Below are 15941 nucleotides of genomic sequence, written 5' to 3'. Positions count from 1 at the left end.
GAAGATGGTCCTATGGGGCGGGAGGTGGCGTTCCTTTTGCACTGTGGTGTCTCTTGGGGAAGGAGCTCCCCAAATCTCAATAAACCAGTGAACGGAGTGACTCAGCACCTTGTTCTTTACTGTGAACAGAGTGGGCTTCAGCCCAAGGAGGGAGGCTCGGGAGACGCCACGTTGATGAAAAGGCACTGCAGTGGAGGGATGGAAAAAGGTGTTTTATTGATCCATTGAGGGCTTAGCAGGGCAAAGCAGGACACTATTAGGACTGAGGTTAGTGAGGGATGACATTAGTGGTTAAAAGTGTGGGCACTGGAGTCTAACTACCCGAGCTTCAGATTCTACCACATGCAAAAAATTTCCTTTATTCTCCAAGTTCTCACTTACGAAGATAAGACTCATCGTCATCATCACCATCTTCATCATCCAGCCCTCCACAGGGTGGCTGCAAGGACAAGTGCTCACGATGGTTCTTGCCTCATGGAGCATGTTGGGTAAACACTAGCCACTGTTGCTACTGTTTAATGAGTTCTCTGATAGTGATGGGCAGTTATGGGAGCCTGGAGCATTTGGCTGAACAGATGTGGGGAGTCTTCTTCCTAGGAATTAAGAATAACAAAAAAATAAGACTGCTAGGAGGCAGCAGATGAGATGGGCCCTGAGTGCTTCCAGCCTTAAAAGTCTTTGTCTAAGAACTCTGAGCATCTTGGCAGGAACTGGCTATCCACGTGAAAGAAAGTGTTGAATGGCCAATGGAAAACAAAACAAAACAAAACATTGCTTGGGACTTCTGTAATTCTTTGTGTCCTCTTGGAGAAGTGCCTTTTTGAAGCTCAATTTTTCTCTTTCCCCATAGCACTGATTTTTTTTAAAGTGATTTTCATTGTTTTGCAAAAGAGCTACAAGGATTGGATGGGCCCTCTCATTTCACCATCCTGTGGAAGAGCCAAGTTCTGAAGTTCCCTGAGAGCATGGGTGGTTAAATCTTGGACCAGCAGTACTTGAAAACCATTCTACTGTGATTATCCACATTGGACCAATAGGACTTGATTTGAGTTTCCCCTCTTCCCACAATAGAATATTCTCGAGAAAAGGGGAAGAAGCCTGTGGATTAGGTAAGCCTTTAGTGTGGAAAGTGAACGGTTGGCTTCAGAAGCAGCAGCAGGAGCTATATCCCAGCCCTGGGTAGAACAGAAGAGACCAGAGTTACCACCTTGAACTTTCTTTGCACTTAGCGGAGCTGCAAATTACAGAGGGTCAGTTCTACTGTGCCAAGGTCAAGCCAGACATTCTTTGCTGGCAGGAGCACAGACAGGGACCAGGTCAAATAGTAGGGCCAGCAGAGGCTCCTGGTGTGAGGAAGATGTGTTGCCGGGTGGTGCAGCCACCACTCAGCAGTTCTGGGAAGAGCTGTTCCCTTGGCCTCTCCAGCCCTGCCTCGGTCAGGATGGGCTTCACCCTCAGGCTTCAGATCTCCTCCTGACTATAGAGCACCGTGGGCTCTAGACTGCTTGCCAGGCCTCAGTGGCTCCCGCTGTGCCCTGACTTGGCCTCTTGCCTCCCTGCCCTAGTCATTTACTAACAGAATTTTGTGAACACTTTGCTACTATGTTAGTTATTTTTTCAATCAATCAAAAGTTTTTTGGCTGCGTTGGGTCTTCCTTGCTTCGCACAGGCTCTCTCCAGTTGCAGCTAGTGAGGGCTTCCATAGTTGTGGTGCATGGGCACAGTAGTTCTGGCGCACAGGCCTAGTCACTCCACAGCATGTGGGATCTTCCCAGACCAGGGGTCAAACCTGTATCCTCTGCATTGGCAGGCAGATTCTTAACCACTGCGCCACCAGGGAAGTCCTAATCAGCACGTTTTGATGGGGAAGTTACTGTGGCAGGTGCTTCTAGGCCCTGGGGTAGAGCAGTGGGCAAGATGGGCTTTCGTGGGATGTACATCCTCAAAGAGGGAAGATGAAGTAAGTAAGTAGGCAGGTGAAATAAATAAACAAGGTAGCCTGAGAGAACAGCCAGGAGTGTGGGCATCTTGCATTCGTTACCTCTGCTGCTCAGGATGGTGCTGTGGGAAGGTGTTGTGCACTCATGTCTGTTACCTGGCAAGGAGACTGCAGCTCGGAGAGGAAGACTCTTGTTCAGGGTCACACAGCTGATGAGGAGGGCCAGCATCCAGGATGAGTGAATTATTGTCTGTTGCTGCGTAACCTGTTACCCTAAAACACTGGCTTAAAACAATAATCATTTATTATCTCTCATGGTTTTGTGGGTCAGGAACTCAGGGGACAGTGGGGAGATTTGAAGGCTGGGGGCTGGAATCATCAGAAGGGTCTAAAGATGGGTGTTGGCTGAGACTTCAGTTGGAGCTGTCAGCTGGAACCCCCACACCTGGTCTTTCCATGCAGCCTGGAATTCTTTACAACATGGTGCCTGGGTTCCAAAGGCAAGTGTGGGGAGAGAGAGAGAGAGAGAGAGAGAGAGAGAGAGAGAGAGAGGGAGGGAGGGAGGGAGGGAGGGAGGGAGAGTATCCCATTGGTTGGGGCAGTCACAAGGCTGTGCCCAGATTCAAGGAGAGGAAACATGGGTCTCACGTCATGGTGGGCGGAGCGTCAGTCCCACTGTGAAAAGAACACGTGGGATGCAATAAATATGTTGCTGCAACCTTCTTTGGAAAGAATGATCCACCGCATCTGGTCTGCCTGCTCCAACGCGAGCGTTCACTGCACCTCGCACGCTGCTGTCTATCCTCGCAGGTCCATCACCCAGTCTTGTCTATTTGCTGACTTTCAGCCTCTTCCCAGGTCTTTGATTTCTTCTGGATGCTTCAAGGCCAGCGGTAGTCCCACACCTAGCCGTTTCTGCCAATTGTGGTTCCTCCCACGGTCCATTGTAATTTTAGGACACTGTGGATAGAGTTTATTCTCTCCGGTTTTTGGGAATTCTGTTACTTTGTACTTCAGGGTCCATTAACCCGAGGGGAATCGGAGGGTGGGCTTCATATCAGACAGCTTTCCCCCCCAAACGGGGTGATATTCAAAATACTTAACCAATGAAGCATCCACTTAAGCGGCCCCTGGAGCCAGGAAGGAAACACTAGAGACGGTCGTGGGAGACGAGACCTGTGTTGCTGCCGTGAACCGCACGGAGGATTCCGCGAGGGGGCGCTGTGCCGGAACTGCGACGTCGTGGGCAGAGGGAGCCGAGGGGCAGTAACACTAAGCAGCGCACAGAGTGTTCTCGGGGGTGGAGGGGAGGACAAATAATCTTTTCCCCCAACCCATCTTAGGTTCTTTATTTAGCTGGGGCCTTGCAAGTGGAGACCAGCAAAAGACACATTAAGAAGAGAAAAAACGAAGTTTATTAACATGTGCATCGCGAATATGCTTAGGAATACTCAGTGCTGAGGAACTCGGAGGGGTGGCTAGAACTGGGGCTTATATACCATTTTGAGCTAAACAAAGGAAAAGGGGTTAAGGGGTTTTGGGCTTCTGGGTAGTGGAGGCCAGCTTTGGGAAAGTGATCAGGAAAAGTGTGGTAAATAGGGATTGTTTAGTAAGGTTTGTTATGCAGATTTAAGTCTGTGCCTTCTCCTTAGATAAGATTTGTTAAGAGTCCTCCTCTTCCTGGTACAGGAGAGGGAGACACCTTTATAAAAGTAAATTTACAAAAAGAAAACTTGTGCCCTGTTTTAGAGGTTTTCTTGCAGCTGCTGGTTCTCAATGGGCCTTTAGCTTAAAATAATCCATATGCCAAAGAGACATATTTTGGGGTGGCATATCCTGGTACCCTTCAGGCATGAGTGACTAATTCTGCACAGGGGAAACAGAAGCTGGGCCCTGTGCTTCAGGATCTATTCATGGTTCAGTGAGCCCTTCAGAAGTGAACTGGTGATTACACCCTGAGGTTCTTGAATAATGTCCCCTTAAGTGCTTCCAACTCATGTGCCGTATTGGATAGGGAAGTGCCCACATGCACAGGACCTAAATCCTGTAGTCTTTAATCATCTGCAAGGGATCCCCTTTTCCACTTGCATCCAATTCAGTAGCCTCTCTATATTTCTAAAATAATCCATATTTTCTCCTTAAACCATTTGGCTCCCTGGTGTAACTCCTTCCCCCACATCTTCCCATCTTAACGCACAACATATGTATGCCAGCTCTTTCCACACAGTAAATCAGCAAATATTTCATATTAATATTGTTCCCTCTGCTGTGTTTTAAACCTCAGGGAAGAATTCTCTGATGCCCACACCACCCAATGCTCGTACACTTTATTCTTTCATTCTCTATGCCTTTGGCCTCGTACTTGCCCCCAACTCAGTTGTGTAGTGGTTACTTATGTTGGAATTGTGTCTCTGACCATCTTGATCTGCTTTGGACACTTTGAGGGTTGTGACTGAGTAAGCTTGTGCTGGGTTTTCCCCTAGGGTATCCAGTAGATAACTGTCCACACAGACGGAATGCATTCAAAATAAGATGTTAGTCCTAAAACCTCTGTTAATCCACTTATTCAACAAATCAGTTTTCATTAAAACAGATTGTTTACACTGCTTCATTTAATTCTCTGTTGTATTTCCCCTAGAGTCTGTCTAGAAAGGATTTTACTGTATGAGAACATTAGGGCCTCTGGGCACAGGGAGCTGATAAACAGGCCACAAAAGTAGAGGTTTCCAGGTCCCAGTGAGAGAAAGAGGATAGAGGTGATCATGACAAAAATGTATTACATAAGTGATTTGAAAATTAGAACTAGGGTTAGCATCTCTTGTGGGGTTGAGATTAGGATTATTAAATATAAAATAGGGGATCTACATTTAGTATAGGATACAATCAAATTAGGAGGTCAAGGAGGCAAGAAGATTAGTACATGAATGGCTAAAATGAAGATTAGGATTAAAATAGTGTTAATGCTGCTGTTCTGTGCTGATGCCAGAGTAAATGTTGAATCAAAGCCATTTTGTGTTGGGACTAGAATAAAACTAGGATTTCCCTTTTTCTTATTTCATCAGCATGTATCTGAGAGAATTTGGTATTGTTGCCACTGCCATGGGGAAAGCTGGGAGACAGCGTCTGTGAGATTAGGACCCCAGGAAATTTTACACATTTTTTGGAGATATTCATTCACTCACTCACTCATTCATTCATATATAGAACTAATCGGGGGCCAATTTTCTGCAACATTCTGGTCCTTGCTTCTATGAGTCTGAAATCCAGTGGGGGAGTTAAGCCAGGAACACACTACATGAACTGTACCAAAACTTCCTCCAGGCAGCTATTGTTTCTTGTTCTCAGGGGATGCTTTGGAGCATCTGATAAACTCTTATTCCAGGGAAGCAAAGCTCCTTCAGCTGGCGGGGGGGTCTAATAAATTAGACATATTTCTAGACTGGGATGATTTCCTCAAAGTTTACTGAAAGATATGAGACTTCTCACCCGTGCTGGGAAGACACTATTTGTATTCAAGCACAGGGTTAAGAGCCTGGAGACTTGAACCAGCCCTCCTGGGTCCAAAGGCCTGAAATTGTTAAGCTGCTACTAAATTCTGTCTCAGTTTCTGCATCTGAAAAAGGATGGTGATATTACCTGGTTCATAGTGTTGTAATAGAGATTAAATGAGTCAATGTGTGAAAATTACTTTAAATGGTACCTGGAGTATCATAATCACTATATAAATACCTAATAATAACAATATGATAATTATCATCTTTCTGAGCAAGAGTACAAACCTGATGACCTTAGAGAGGTCTTAGGTCAGGAGTCTGCAATGCCAGTTGTAATACTATATACTGCCAGTCGATGGCACCAAAGCCCACATTGTTAAAACTGTCCTGCCGGCATAAACATTTTGAGGTCTCCCTCTCTGTCTGAGCTGTTTTCTATTTGTGGGTGCTGTAGAAGATGAAACACTAGAACTGAAGAAGGTAAGCTTTCTACTAAGGCTCTGTTCTGAATTCCAGCCTAAGGATACTGAAATATTTGACAACGGTATGAAAGCAACAGTGTGTATTTGAGAAGTTAGTTGCCTGATGGAAGTCACCAGGCCTGGGTTTTAGTCCTAACACTGCATGTCCTTGGGCGAGTTTCTGAACCCCTGGACTTCAACTTCCCCCCTTCCTTGCTGTCATTTGGGGGATAAAATAGAACAACAATGCAAAACAGACACTTAAGGAAGTGGGAAAAAACCCGAGGGAGAAGTAAAGAAACTATGGTAGAAATTAGAAGTGGAGGTAAAGAAATAGTGATGATGTGCCAAGGAGGTGAGTTGGAAATAGAAATGATAAAATTGGGGAGATCACCATGGAAGTGAAATGTATGAAATACAAAATAGAGAAAATATTAAATTTGGTTCATATGTTTCATACGGAGATAAGTACTTCCCCTTAGCACATTTTCAATCTCTGTGTCTCTGTCTCTCTCTCTCACACACACACACTCACACTTGCATGCATGCACACACACGTGGCTGTCATCCATTTCTGTGACATGATGGATGTGAGGAGAGCAGAGGTGAGGGGAACACAGACTTCCTGACAAAACCATGAAGAAGTTGCTCTCACTTTTCACGCACATCAAGCAGTTCTCGCTCAGCTCTCCCTGGAGTCCTCGTCCTTCCCCAGCAGCCTCCTGAGTGCTCTCTTTACCTTCTTGTTCCTCAGGGTATATGTGAGAGGGTTAAGTGAAGGAGTGCCCACGGAATAGAAGAGACCAAAGAACTTGCCCCTCTTCTGGGCATAGGGATTTGGGCTGGAGGTAAACGGAAATGACTAAACTGTAGAAGATGGTGACCACAGTGAGATGGGAGGAGCAGGTCCCCAAAGCCTTTCTCCATGCTATGGCGGAGTTAGTCCTCAGCACTGCCCAGGCAATGGCACCATAAGAGATAAGAATGAAGGTGAGTGGCATGACCAGGAAGATGACACTGGACACAGCTAACTGAATTTCATTGTAGGTGGTGCCTCCACAAGAGAGTTGAATTAGAGAAGGGATTTCACATACAAAGTCATCTATTTGCCGATGGGGGCAGAAGGGCAGGTGGAGGGTGGGTGGTGTCTGGACTACTGATTGCACCAGACCCATTACCCAGGCCACAGCTGCCAGCTGCCGGCACAGGCGGGGGTGGATGACGGCGGTATAGTGGAGGGGCTGGCAGACAGCCACGTAGCGGTCAAAGGCCATCACTATTAGGAGGACACACTCAGTGGTCCCCAGAAACAGGAAGATGAAGAGCTGGACAGAGCAGCCAAGGAAGCTGATGGTCTTCTTTGGGCCCCAGAGGTTGACCAGCATCTGGGGAACAAAACTTTTAGTGATGCAGAGGTCCAGGACGGAGAGGTTGGAGAGGAAAAAGTACATTGGGGAGTGGAGCCTGGGGTCCAGCATGGACAGCAGGATGATGAGTATGTGCCCACTAGAGTCAGGAGGTAAGAAATCAAGACAACCACGAAGAGGATTCTTTCAAGCCCTGGGTGTTCAGAGAAGCCCAGAAGGAGGAAGTCCACCAGGGAGCTGTGGTTGACCATGGCCTATTCCTGTCCAGACCTAGAGGGACGAGAGGTGTCTGAGCAGTGCGTTCCCATCTGTCTTATAAAAACTCACCCTGGGTACTTGTCAGGTCTTACCAGGTGGACGTTTCTCTTCCCATTCCTTTCACCCAGCTTTCCCAGGTACATCAACATCCAGCAGCCCCTTCTCTTCCCCTGTGTCTCCAGGTCAAACATTGTCTAGTAGAATGGAGGAAACCATGAATGTGCTGAGAGACAGACGAAGCTTTACACGTACCTCAGACTTACTGGCTGAAGGCAAAGAAAGCTGATATAAAATATGGATTAATTAATTCAGCAAACAATTATTGAGTACTTATTATATTCTTAAATTTTTTTTTTTTTTTATTTTTGGCTGTGTTGGGTCTTCGTTTCTGCACGCAGGCTTTCTCTAGTTGCGGCGAGCTGGGGCTACTCTTCGTTGCAGTGCAAGGGCTTCTCATTGTGCTGGCTTCTCTTGTTGCAGAGTATGGGTTCTAGATGTGCAGACTTCAGTAGTTGCAGCATGCGGGCTCAGTAGTTGTGGCTCACAGGCTTAGTTGCTCTGCGGCATGTGGGATCTTCCCGGACCAGGGCTCAAACCCGTGTGCCCTGCATTGGCAGGCGATTTCTTAACCACTGCGCCACCAAGGAAGTCGCCAAGTACTTATTATATTCTGAGCACTGTGCTACTATTGAAATTTCCCTTTATTATGTATGGATGGAATTACAAAGAAACATGTGTTGAGTGAATTTTCTGATTACAAATATTTCTGTAGAATTAACTTGCTTTCTAGTGATGGGCACAAGTTTCCTAGAATCATTCATGTTCTGTCTACTTTACACATTTGCAGGGGATTTCACCAGCGAGTGAAATGTGGTCTGTCGAGATTTCTTCAACTTTCCATTATGTGTAATGTGGAAAATAAAAACAAATATAGTGTCAGTCAAAAAATGATTATTGTCTGGTTCTATAACAGCAAAAGTTCCATAAGAACTGAGGCTTGGACATGAAACGCTACCTTTTCATATAAGATGAAATTAGTAGTGAAAATACACCATATTGAGTTTGGGGCATTAAACAGAGTTTTGGTTTTGTACAATGCTTGGTTAGTTTCATTCACATATGATTAAAAACTTTTTATTTTAAAATAAGTTTAAATTTACAGAAAAGTTGTAAGAGTGGTTCCAAAGACTCCTATATAAACTTTATCAAGACATCACTTTTTAATCTCTTAAAAAGAGATTAAACTTTTAACTTTTTAATCTCTACTGCCCAGAATAATTATCTGGCACTTAAAATATATTCAACAAATGTTGTATGAATGAATGCATGAATTAAATGCATGAATAAATAAATGAATGAATTGTTTAGCATCTGCTCCAGATGTACAAGGGGCTGACAAGGAAAGCTGGCCTTATAATACTGAGAGCTGGCCTCTCCTCCCATAGATATATCAGGTATAATACAGCCCAATGTTCATTTAGGTCTATTTTTTTTTAATATTCATATGTATAACAACTAAAAATCAGTTCTTGGTACCATCATTTCAAAGATATGCTCTGGCTCCTTTTCCACCAGAACTCACCTTATAAGCAGGAATGACTGCTAGCTCCCCACCTCTCTTTTGAAGGACCCAAGAAAAAGGAATGACATTTTCAGGCTGGATGACTATGGGCCAATGTTGAATAACTCGTGCATCGAAAGCTGATGCCAAAATCTTCTCACATGCCAAGCTCTCCCCTTCCTGGGCACTGGATGGAACCTACATGTAGGAATGTCATCAAAGGGAAAAGAAAAAGGGATTATTTACATGTTAAAATTAAAATCCTAGGAAAGATATGAAAGAGCAATCTCTCTGGACTACAGAGAAGGGAAAATCCAATTCTCGTTCCATTTTAGAAAAAGACAGAGGATACGCACAGTCTTTCCTAAAAAAGCATGCAACTTTAAAGACTATCAATACAGTCAATAACAAAGAGGTTAAGGAAGAAACTCAATTGAGGCACTTAGCCACTATTTTCTTTAGCCCTTAAGAAAACCACATCATTCATTGTTTCTCTTCCCTGGCCAGTAGAAACACTGCCTCCTCTTACCCATTCTTCTCCATCCAGATCTCGCTCTTCATCTCCCATCACTACTGTGACCTTCTCTCTGCTAGGTGAATCATGTACCCACATCCAGTCCCGTCTCTCTCCAGGTAGGACTTCTAGGGCCTGCTGCTCAGGACAGGTCTCCTCAAGGGGGCCAAATCCCTGTGAACACCCATCAGAAGTAACTGCCTTCTCCCAGTGACTGACATTTTGAGCCAAGGGGCAGGAGCTGCTCTGCATTTTTTGTCTATTGGCAGTATGGCTTTAGATACCAGTGAAGTTCAGTGGCTCCACTCTGCATTTTAAGTTACTGGCCTGAAAGAAAAGGGCAGGAAAAAAAGAGAGAGGGAGGGAGGGAAAGTCATGAATGGGAGTAGTACCACATCAACAAAAATCACAAAACCAAGCAGCCCGACGGGGAAAGAAACTTGCAAAGAGGAAGGAAGTTAAAGCTCTGATGAGAGTTTCAGAATTCATGAGAAAAGACTTAGAGCACCATATCGTTTGGGTTTCCTCTCCTCACCTTACCAGCTATGCGACTGTGGGTAAGCTTTTAGCATATCTAGGCTTCAAGTTGCCTATCTAAAAATTGGGGTAGTGATAGTACCTACCTCATTGGGTTGTTTGAGAATTAAACGAATGAACATCAATATGTATACTACACTTAGGACAAGGCCTGACCCAGAATAAGCGCTATATTCACCAGTTTGCCAAATAAAAAAACTTTAACTGTAATATTAAAGGATGGCCTAAAGAAGGAGGAGAAGGAGAAGGAGAGAAAAACAGATTAGAAGAGGTAAAGATAAATATGCTTCAGCAGGCGGGTCCTCCTACGTCCCAACCCATCCCATCCCACCTCCCACCGCAGGCCCCGCCCCTCCCCAGAAGGCCAGCGAGGGGCTCCCGCCAGAACCCCGGACACGGCCTCACAGACCTGCCCCGCAAACTCACCTTCTCCGCCGACCCTGCGGGTCCTGCCTTCATCGCGGTGGGGCCGAAGGAGCGCAAAGGCCTCCTCAGGTGAGGTCCAAAAATCCCCACCCGCACCTCAGAGACGAGGGGCTGAACTCCAAAGTGCAGACAGAACCTTTCCATTCCGCGGTCTCCATGGTAACGCGCGGCTCGCCCTTCTAGGACCCCCGGAGGACTCTTCTCTTTGGTCCAGCACTACAAACCCTGAGAAGCTGGACGGTTCCGGTCCCTGCTTGCTAGTTTGGACCTGTTGCCACATGGAGAACAGATGAGCTTGAATATGAAATTGATCTTCAGCGTGTGAAGAGGGAAAACAACGAAAGAAAATGGAAGCACGAGTTAATCAGAATTACGTGAACGTAAGCTCCACCACGCAGAGATCTTTAACTGTTTTGTTCATTCCTGTATCCCAAGCTTTTATAACAGTTGCTGAAGAAATTCTTGTTAAATGAATGAATTGAAACGATTCTGAAAAAATATTGCTGCAAAGCATCATTGACTAATATCAGGATTTGCCTGTGATCAGTAGCTTTATTTAAAAGAGAACTATGTGTCACATACATTTAAATATCTTATAATTTGGGGATTATGAAAACCCACAAGCATGCATTATAAGTAATGTATGCTGTATTTTCCAAAATATTATATTTCTAAAGTATTGTATTTTTCTATAATATATTTTCAGTATATTTCAGTATAATGATTAGCAGTAGAAACTTGAAGAGAAGTAATTAAGTAATTATGTTAATTACTTAAGTAATTAAGTTAAGCACAAAAGATATATTTAAAAATTTGAGGAAGTGGCAAATACTTTTTAGATTATTCTTTCCTACACTAGAATATGAACTGGCTAGCATAAAATTATGGGACATAATCTTTTTAGAAGGGGAAACTCCAAGAAAATTATTTCAAAAAGACAGCCAATATAAACAAAATGAAATCCATAAACTCAAAGACAAAAAACAAATACTTGCTAAAGTTCTGAGTTGAACTGAAAAAATAATCAGAATAATGAACAAGACTGTTGGAAGGAAAATGAAAAATACCTGTGACAGATAAGATGAATGAGCTAAGGATACATTTTTCATTAAGGATATATCTCAAAACCATGAAGTTGAGTATGTACAAAGTACATAGTAACCTCTATGAAGCATTCTTGCCAAAAATATTGAACCTAAATCAAATCAAGCCTTTCAAACTTAAATATGTACAGAGTCAAACTATTTGTATAAAATTAGGGAAACGTAAATTATACTATAAAATGTTTATGGCTCCCCACATATGTACTAAAAATATATAAACATGCATCGGAATAATAGCATCAATATCAAGATAGTAGTTAACCTGAGAAGGAAGAGGAGAGGAATTGGAGAGGAGTAGACAAGTGGATATAATTATATCTGTAATATTTATATCTTAAGATGGATGTTAAGTGTTTCTTTTATTATTGTTTTGTATGCCTGAAATGTTTGTTATTTTTTTTAAAAAGCCCCTGGAAATGAATTTGGTAATTTCAACAGACAGCAGAGGGGCCATAGAATTACTTAACACCAATCAGGCCTCTGTTTCTCCATCAAGGATCATGACCTTCAAATTGGGAATCGTAGGACAAACATTAATATGAGGAAATTAAATTTCAGGACATACCAGGAGATAGTAAAAGAGTAACTACTTGCCTTAAATGAGTGCAAATCTTCGTACCCAGATAAAATTGCTTGAAGGATCCTGAATTTCAGGCAGATTAGCCACAGGGCCCCTGGAGGCCATTTTTAAGGAGTGTGAGTCATGCCTAAGACTGGCAAATATCCAAATATTCAAAAAGTGAAAAAAGATTAACCGTGGAATTAGGCTGAAAAGCTTGACATGGATCCCTGGCAAAATTCCAGCATTAATTATTTTAGGACATTATTTAGGAGATTTTATGAGATTGGGTTTAACCAAGAAAAATGTAAATAAATTATATCTCAATTGGACTAGATTATTAAAGTCATATACTAAGGACCTGCTGTGGAAGTAAAGTATCTTCATATCAGCAAAGGTTATAGCAAAGTCTCTCATAAATATACCCTGTGAGTACATGTGTACTGGACGTTAGTACTGTTAAGTAGATTGATATCAGGAAGAAAGACTACAGTCTGAAGATGGGTGACCATGCATAGCATCTTTCCTTCAGCGTCTTGCTCAGTGCCTTTGTGCAGTATTCACTGAACTCAGTTTCAGAATTAGGGACTTAGGGATCAGTCTAATCAGAACCCAATTTCCTTTAGAGGAGGATACATTTGTATTAAATTGGAGGATTGAAGGAATTTTTTTATATAATGATCATTATTTAGCAATTATTATGAGCCAGGCACTTTCATATACCATATATTGTATTTTCACTCTCACAATGAGCTGAGATTAAAGGATTTATTGTTACTGTTTTACAGATGCAGCAATTGAGATGCAAAGGAGTTAAATGACTTGACCAAAATATCAAGCTAGTGAGTGGCAGAGCCAGGAATCAGGTCTTCAGAACATAACATTGATGAACTTTCCATAATACCATTTTATAACTAATGTGCCTAGTACTTTCTAACCTCTTTTGTTTTTGAATAAATAAAAGCCCTGATCGGGCTGGAGAGACTGCTTTTTATCAAAATAGCCCAAGTATGAGATCCAAGACTCTGGAGTCATTAGTTTCTCTTCTAATTTTATCCTCCTTTGTAGTTTTAGACAAAATTTTAATCTCTTGGGCCTCAGGTTTCTCAAGTGTGAAATGAACGAATTGTACTTGGTCATCACTGCGGTACCTTTCAGACTTGCAATTCTATTATTCTAATGATGAAATTTGATGCCAGGTGATGTGTTAAATGATTTCTGTATATTGTCTCATTTAATCCTCATAACAACTCTGAAACTTAGGTATTCACCCTGGACCTATTTTACAGTTGGGGAAACTGGGGCACGATGTATACCTTGCTTAGGTTCTCATGCACACAGGTACCAAGTGGTTTAGCCTGGATTCAATCCCATAATTAATTTTATTTCATTTTGATAAGCTTTAAAAGAAGTTATGACTGTTCACAAAGCTATGCAATCACTCTACCCTCTGAAAGGAACCAAGACTCCTTGGAGAAATGGCTGATTCCAGGTCTGGAGCAGGAAATATACAAAATGAGCCTGAAATATCTTGTGCTGCCAGAAGGCAAGTAAACCATCAAAGACTCTTAGAGTTAGATGAAAAGGACACAGGAAACAAAATAAAGGGACTCCCACTGGCCAAAGATGGAATCATTTGAACATCAAGAAGAAAAAGAAAAAAAAATGCAATTGATTAAGATTCCTTGAATATTTTTTAAAAATCCATGAGTTAATGATGCTCAAAAAGAGAAAACAACAAAAAATATTAGTTACCAATTGCTGCATAATAAATTATCCCCAAATTTAGAATCAAATATTGAATATTCTCTCACAGTCTCTACAGGTCAGGAATCTGAGAGCAGTTTAGGGGTTGGTTCTAGTTCTGTCTTAAGGTTGCAGCCAAGATGTTGACCCAGGCTGCAGTCACCTGAAGGCTTGACAGGGAGCTGATGGATCCACTTCTAGACTCACTCATATGGCTGTTGGCAGGAGGCTTTAGTTCCTCACCACCTGGGTCTCACTTTTCAGCCTGGCAGCTGGCTTCCCCTAGAGTGAGTGATCTGAGAGAAAGGGAAAAAAAGAGAGACCAAGATAGAAGCCACAGTTTCTTTTTCTTTTCTTTTTTTTTATTGGGATACAGTTGCTTTACAATGTTGTGTTAGTTTCTGCTGTACAACAAAGCGAATCAACTGTGTATATATATATATATATATATCACCTCTTTTTTGGATTTCCTTCCCATTTAGGTCACCACAGAGCATTGAGTAGAGTTCCCTGTGCTATACAGTAGGTTGTCATTAGTTATCTAGTTTATACATAGTATCAATAGTGTAGATATGTCAATCCCAATCTCCCAATTCATCCCACCCCTCCTTTCCCCCCTTGATGTCCATACGTCTGTGTCTCTATTTCTGCTTTGCACATAGGTTCGTCTGTACCATTTTTCTAGATTCCACATATGTGCATTAATATACGATATCTGGTTTTCTGACTTACCTCACTCTGTATGACAGTCTCTAGGTCCATCCACGTCTCTGCAAATGGCACAATTTCTTTCTTTTTTATGGCTGAGTAATATTCCATTGTATATATGTACCACATCTTCTTTATGCATTCTTCTGTTGATGGATATTTGGGTTGCTTCCATGTCCTGGCTATTGTAAACAGTGCTTCAATGAACACTGGGGTGCCACAGTTTCTTTTATTACCTAATATTAGAAGTAACATAACATCATTTCTGCCATACTCAATTGGTCACACAAACCAACACTGGTAAAATGTAGGAAGGAGATACACAAGAGTATGAATACTCGAAGGCAGTGCTCATTGATGGCCATTTTGAAGAAAGGCTAATGTATCAGTGGCCTGGCACCTAGGGCACAACTTTTTACCCTGAAAATTAGCAATTAAATAGAAAAGTAAACATTTATTTTGTCTTTCCTGTTTGAACTGACATTTCAGGATAACCAAATAACCCTGAATTGATAGGTTAATGAGATAAAATCCTTGTTTAAAAAGGAATTCCAACTCATAAATGTGAAAAAAATATTGAATTAGAAAATCCCAGTTCTGCAATAAAATGGTTGATTCAGGCAAAGATCATCAGTGGATGAAACCACCAGATGAAAGGTTGATGAGGAGCTTTACATGGAGGGATCCCACTAGCAAGTGCTGATTCATTGATCAATCTTAGCATCACAAAGAGTGAAATAATCAGACATTATATGCCTCCTGATATAAAGCAAAAAGAAGTACGTAGCACCACGTAAGAATGCTTACCCATAAAGGTAAACCAAACTCTAAACCTTTAGAACTAAAATCTAGTTAACAAATACAAGGCTAGAGAAACAAATTAAATGAGGATGCAAACAGACAAAGCCAGCATGTGCAACATTCAGGACAAATGACCCAATTTACTCAGTGCGGGGAAAAGTGAAAGATGGAGGAGCTATTCTAGATCTAAATTAAAAGAGGATTAAGAGAAATAACCAAATAAAGTATGTAGACTTTAGATCTTGATTCAAAAAACCAGAGTATTTTATATATTTGGGAGATTTTAATATGGACTCAGTATTAGATGGTACCCAGGAATTAATTTTGTTAGGTGGGATAATGACATTGTGGTTCTGTTTTAAGAGATGCATTCTGAAGAACATGAAATAACACGTTTGGAGTCTACGGAGGCTTTCTAGGGAAATTCCTCGACCAGCGAGTTGAGGTTTCCTAGAAAGTCACCGGAA

The 15941-nt window shown here is 42.3% G+C and overlaps 1 protein-coding gene across 1 annotated transcript; it reads right to left on the bottom strand.

The window, feature by feature from the left end:
- Window positions 1-6576: 6576 nt before the first annotated feature.
- LOC132496979 (olfactory receptor 2H1-like) lies at window positions 6577-10669 on the bottom strand. Its single transcript, XM_060109761.1, is given in 7 exon segments — window positions 6577-6727; window positions 6729-7392; window positions 7395-7531; window positions 7612-7713; window positions 9102-9278; window positions 9610-9921; window positions 10558-10669. Coding segments are annotated over 3 exon segments (933 nt in total). The 5' UTR covers window positions 7513-7531; window positions 7612-7713; window positions 9102-9278; window positions 9610-9921; window positions 10558-10669.
- Between the last annotated feature and the right edge of the window lie 5272 nt (window positions 10670-15941).

This window comes from Mesoplodon densirostris, chromosome 10 (assembly GCF_025265405.1).
Source record: "Mesoplodon densirostris isolate mMesDen1 chromosome 10, mMesDen1 primary haplotype, whole genome shotgun sequence".
Classification (NCBI taxonomy): Eukaryota; Metazoa; Chordata; class Mammalia; order Artiodactyla; family Ziphiidae; genus Mesoplodon; species Mesoplodon densirostris.
The sequence above is the reverse complement of the archived record's forward strand: the minus strand, read 5'-3'. Positions and strand labels throughout refer to the sequence as shown.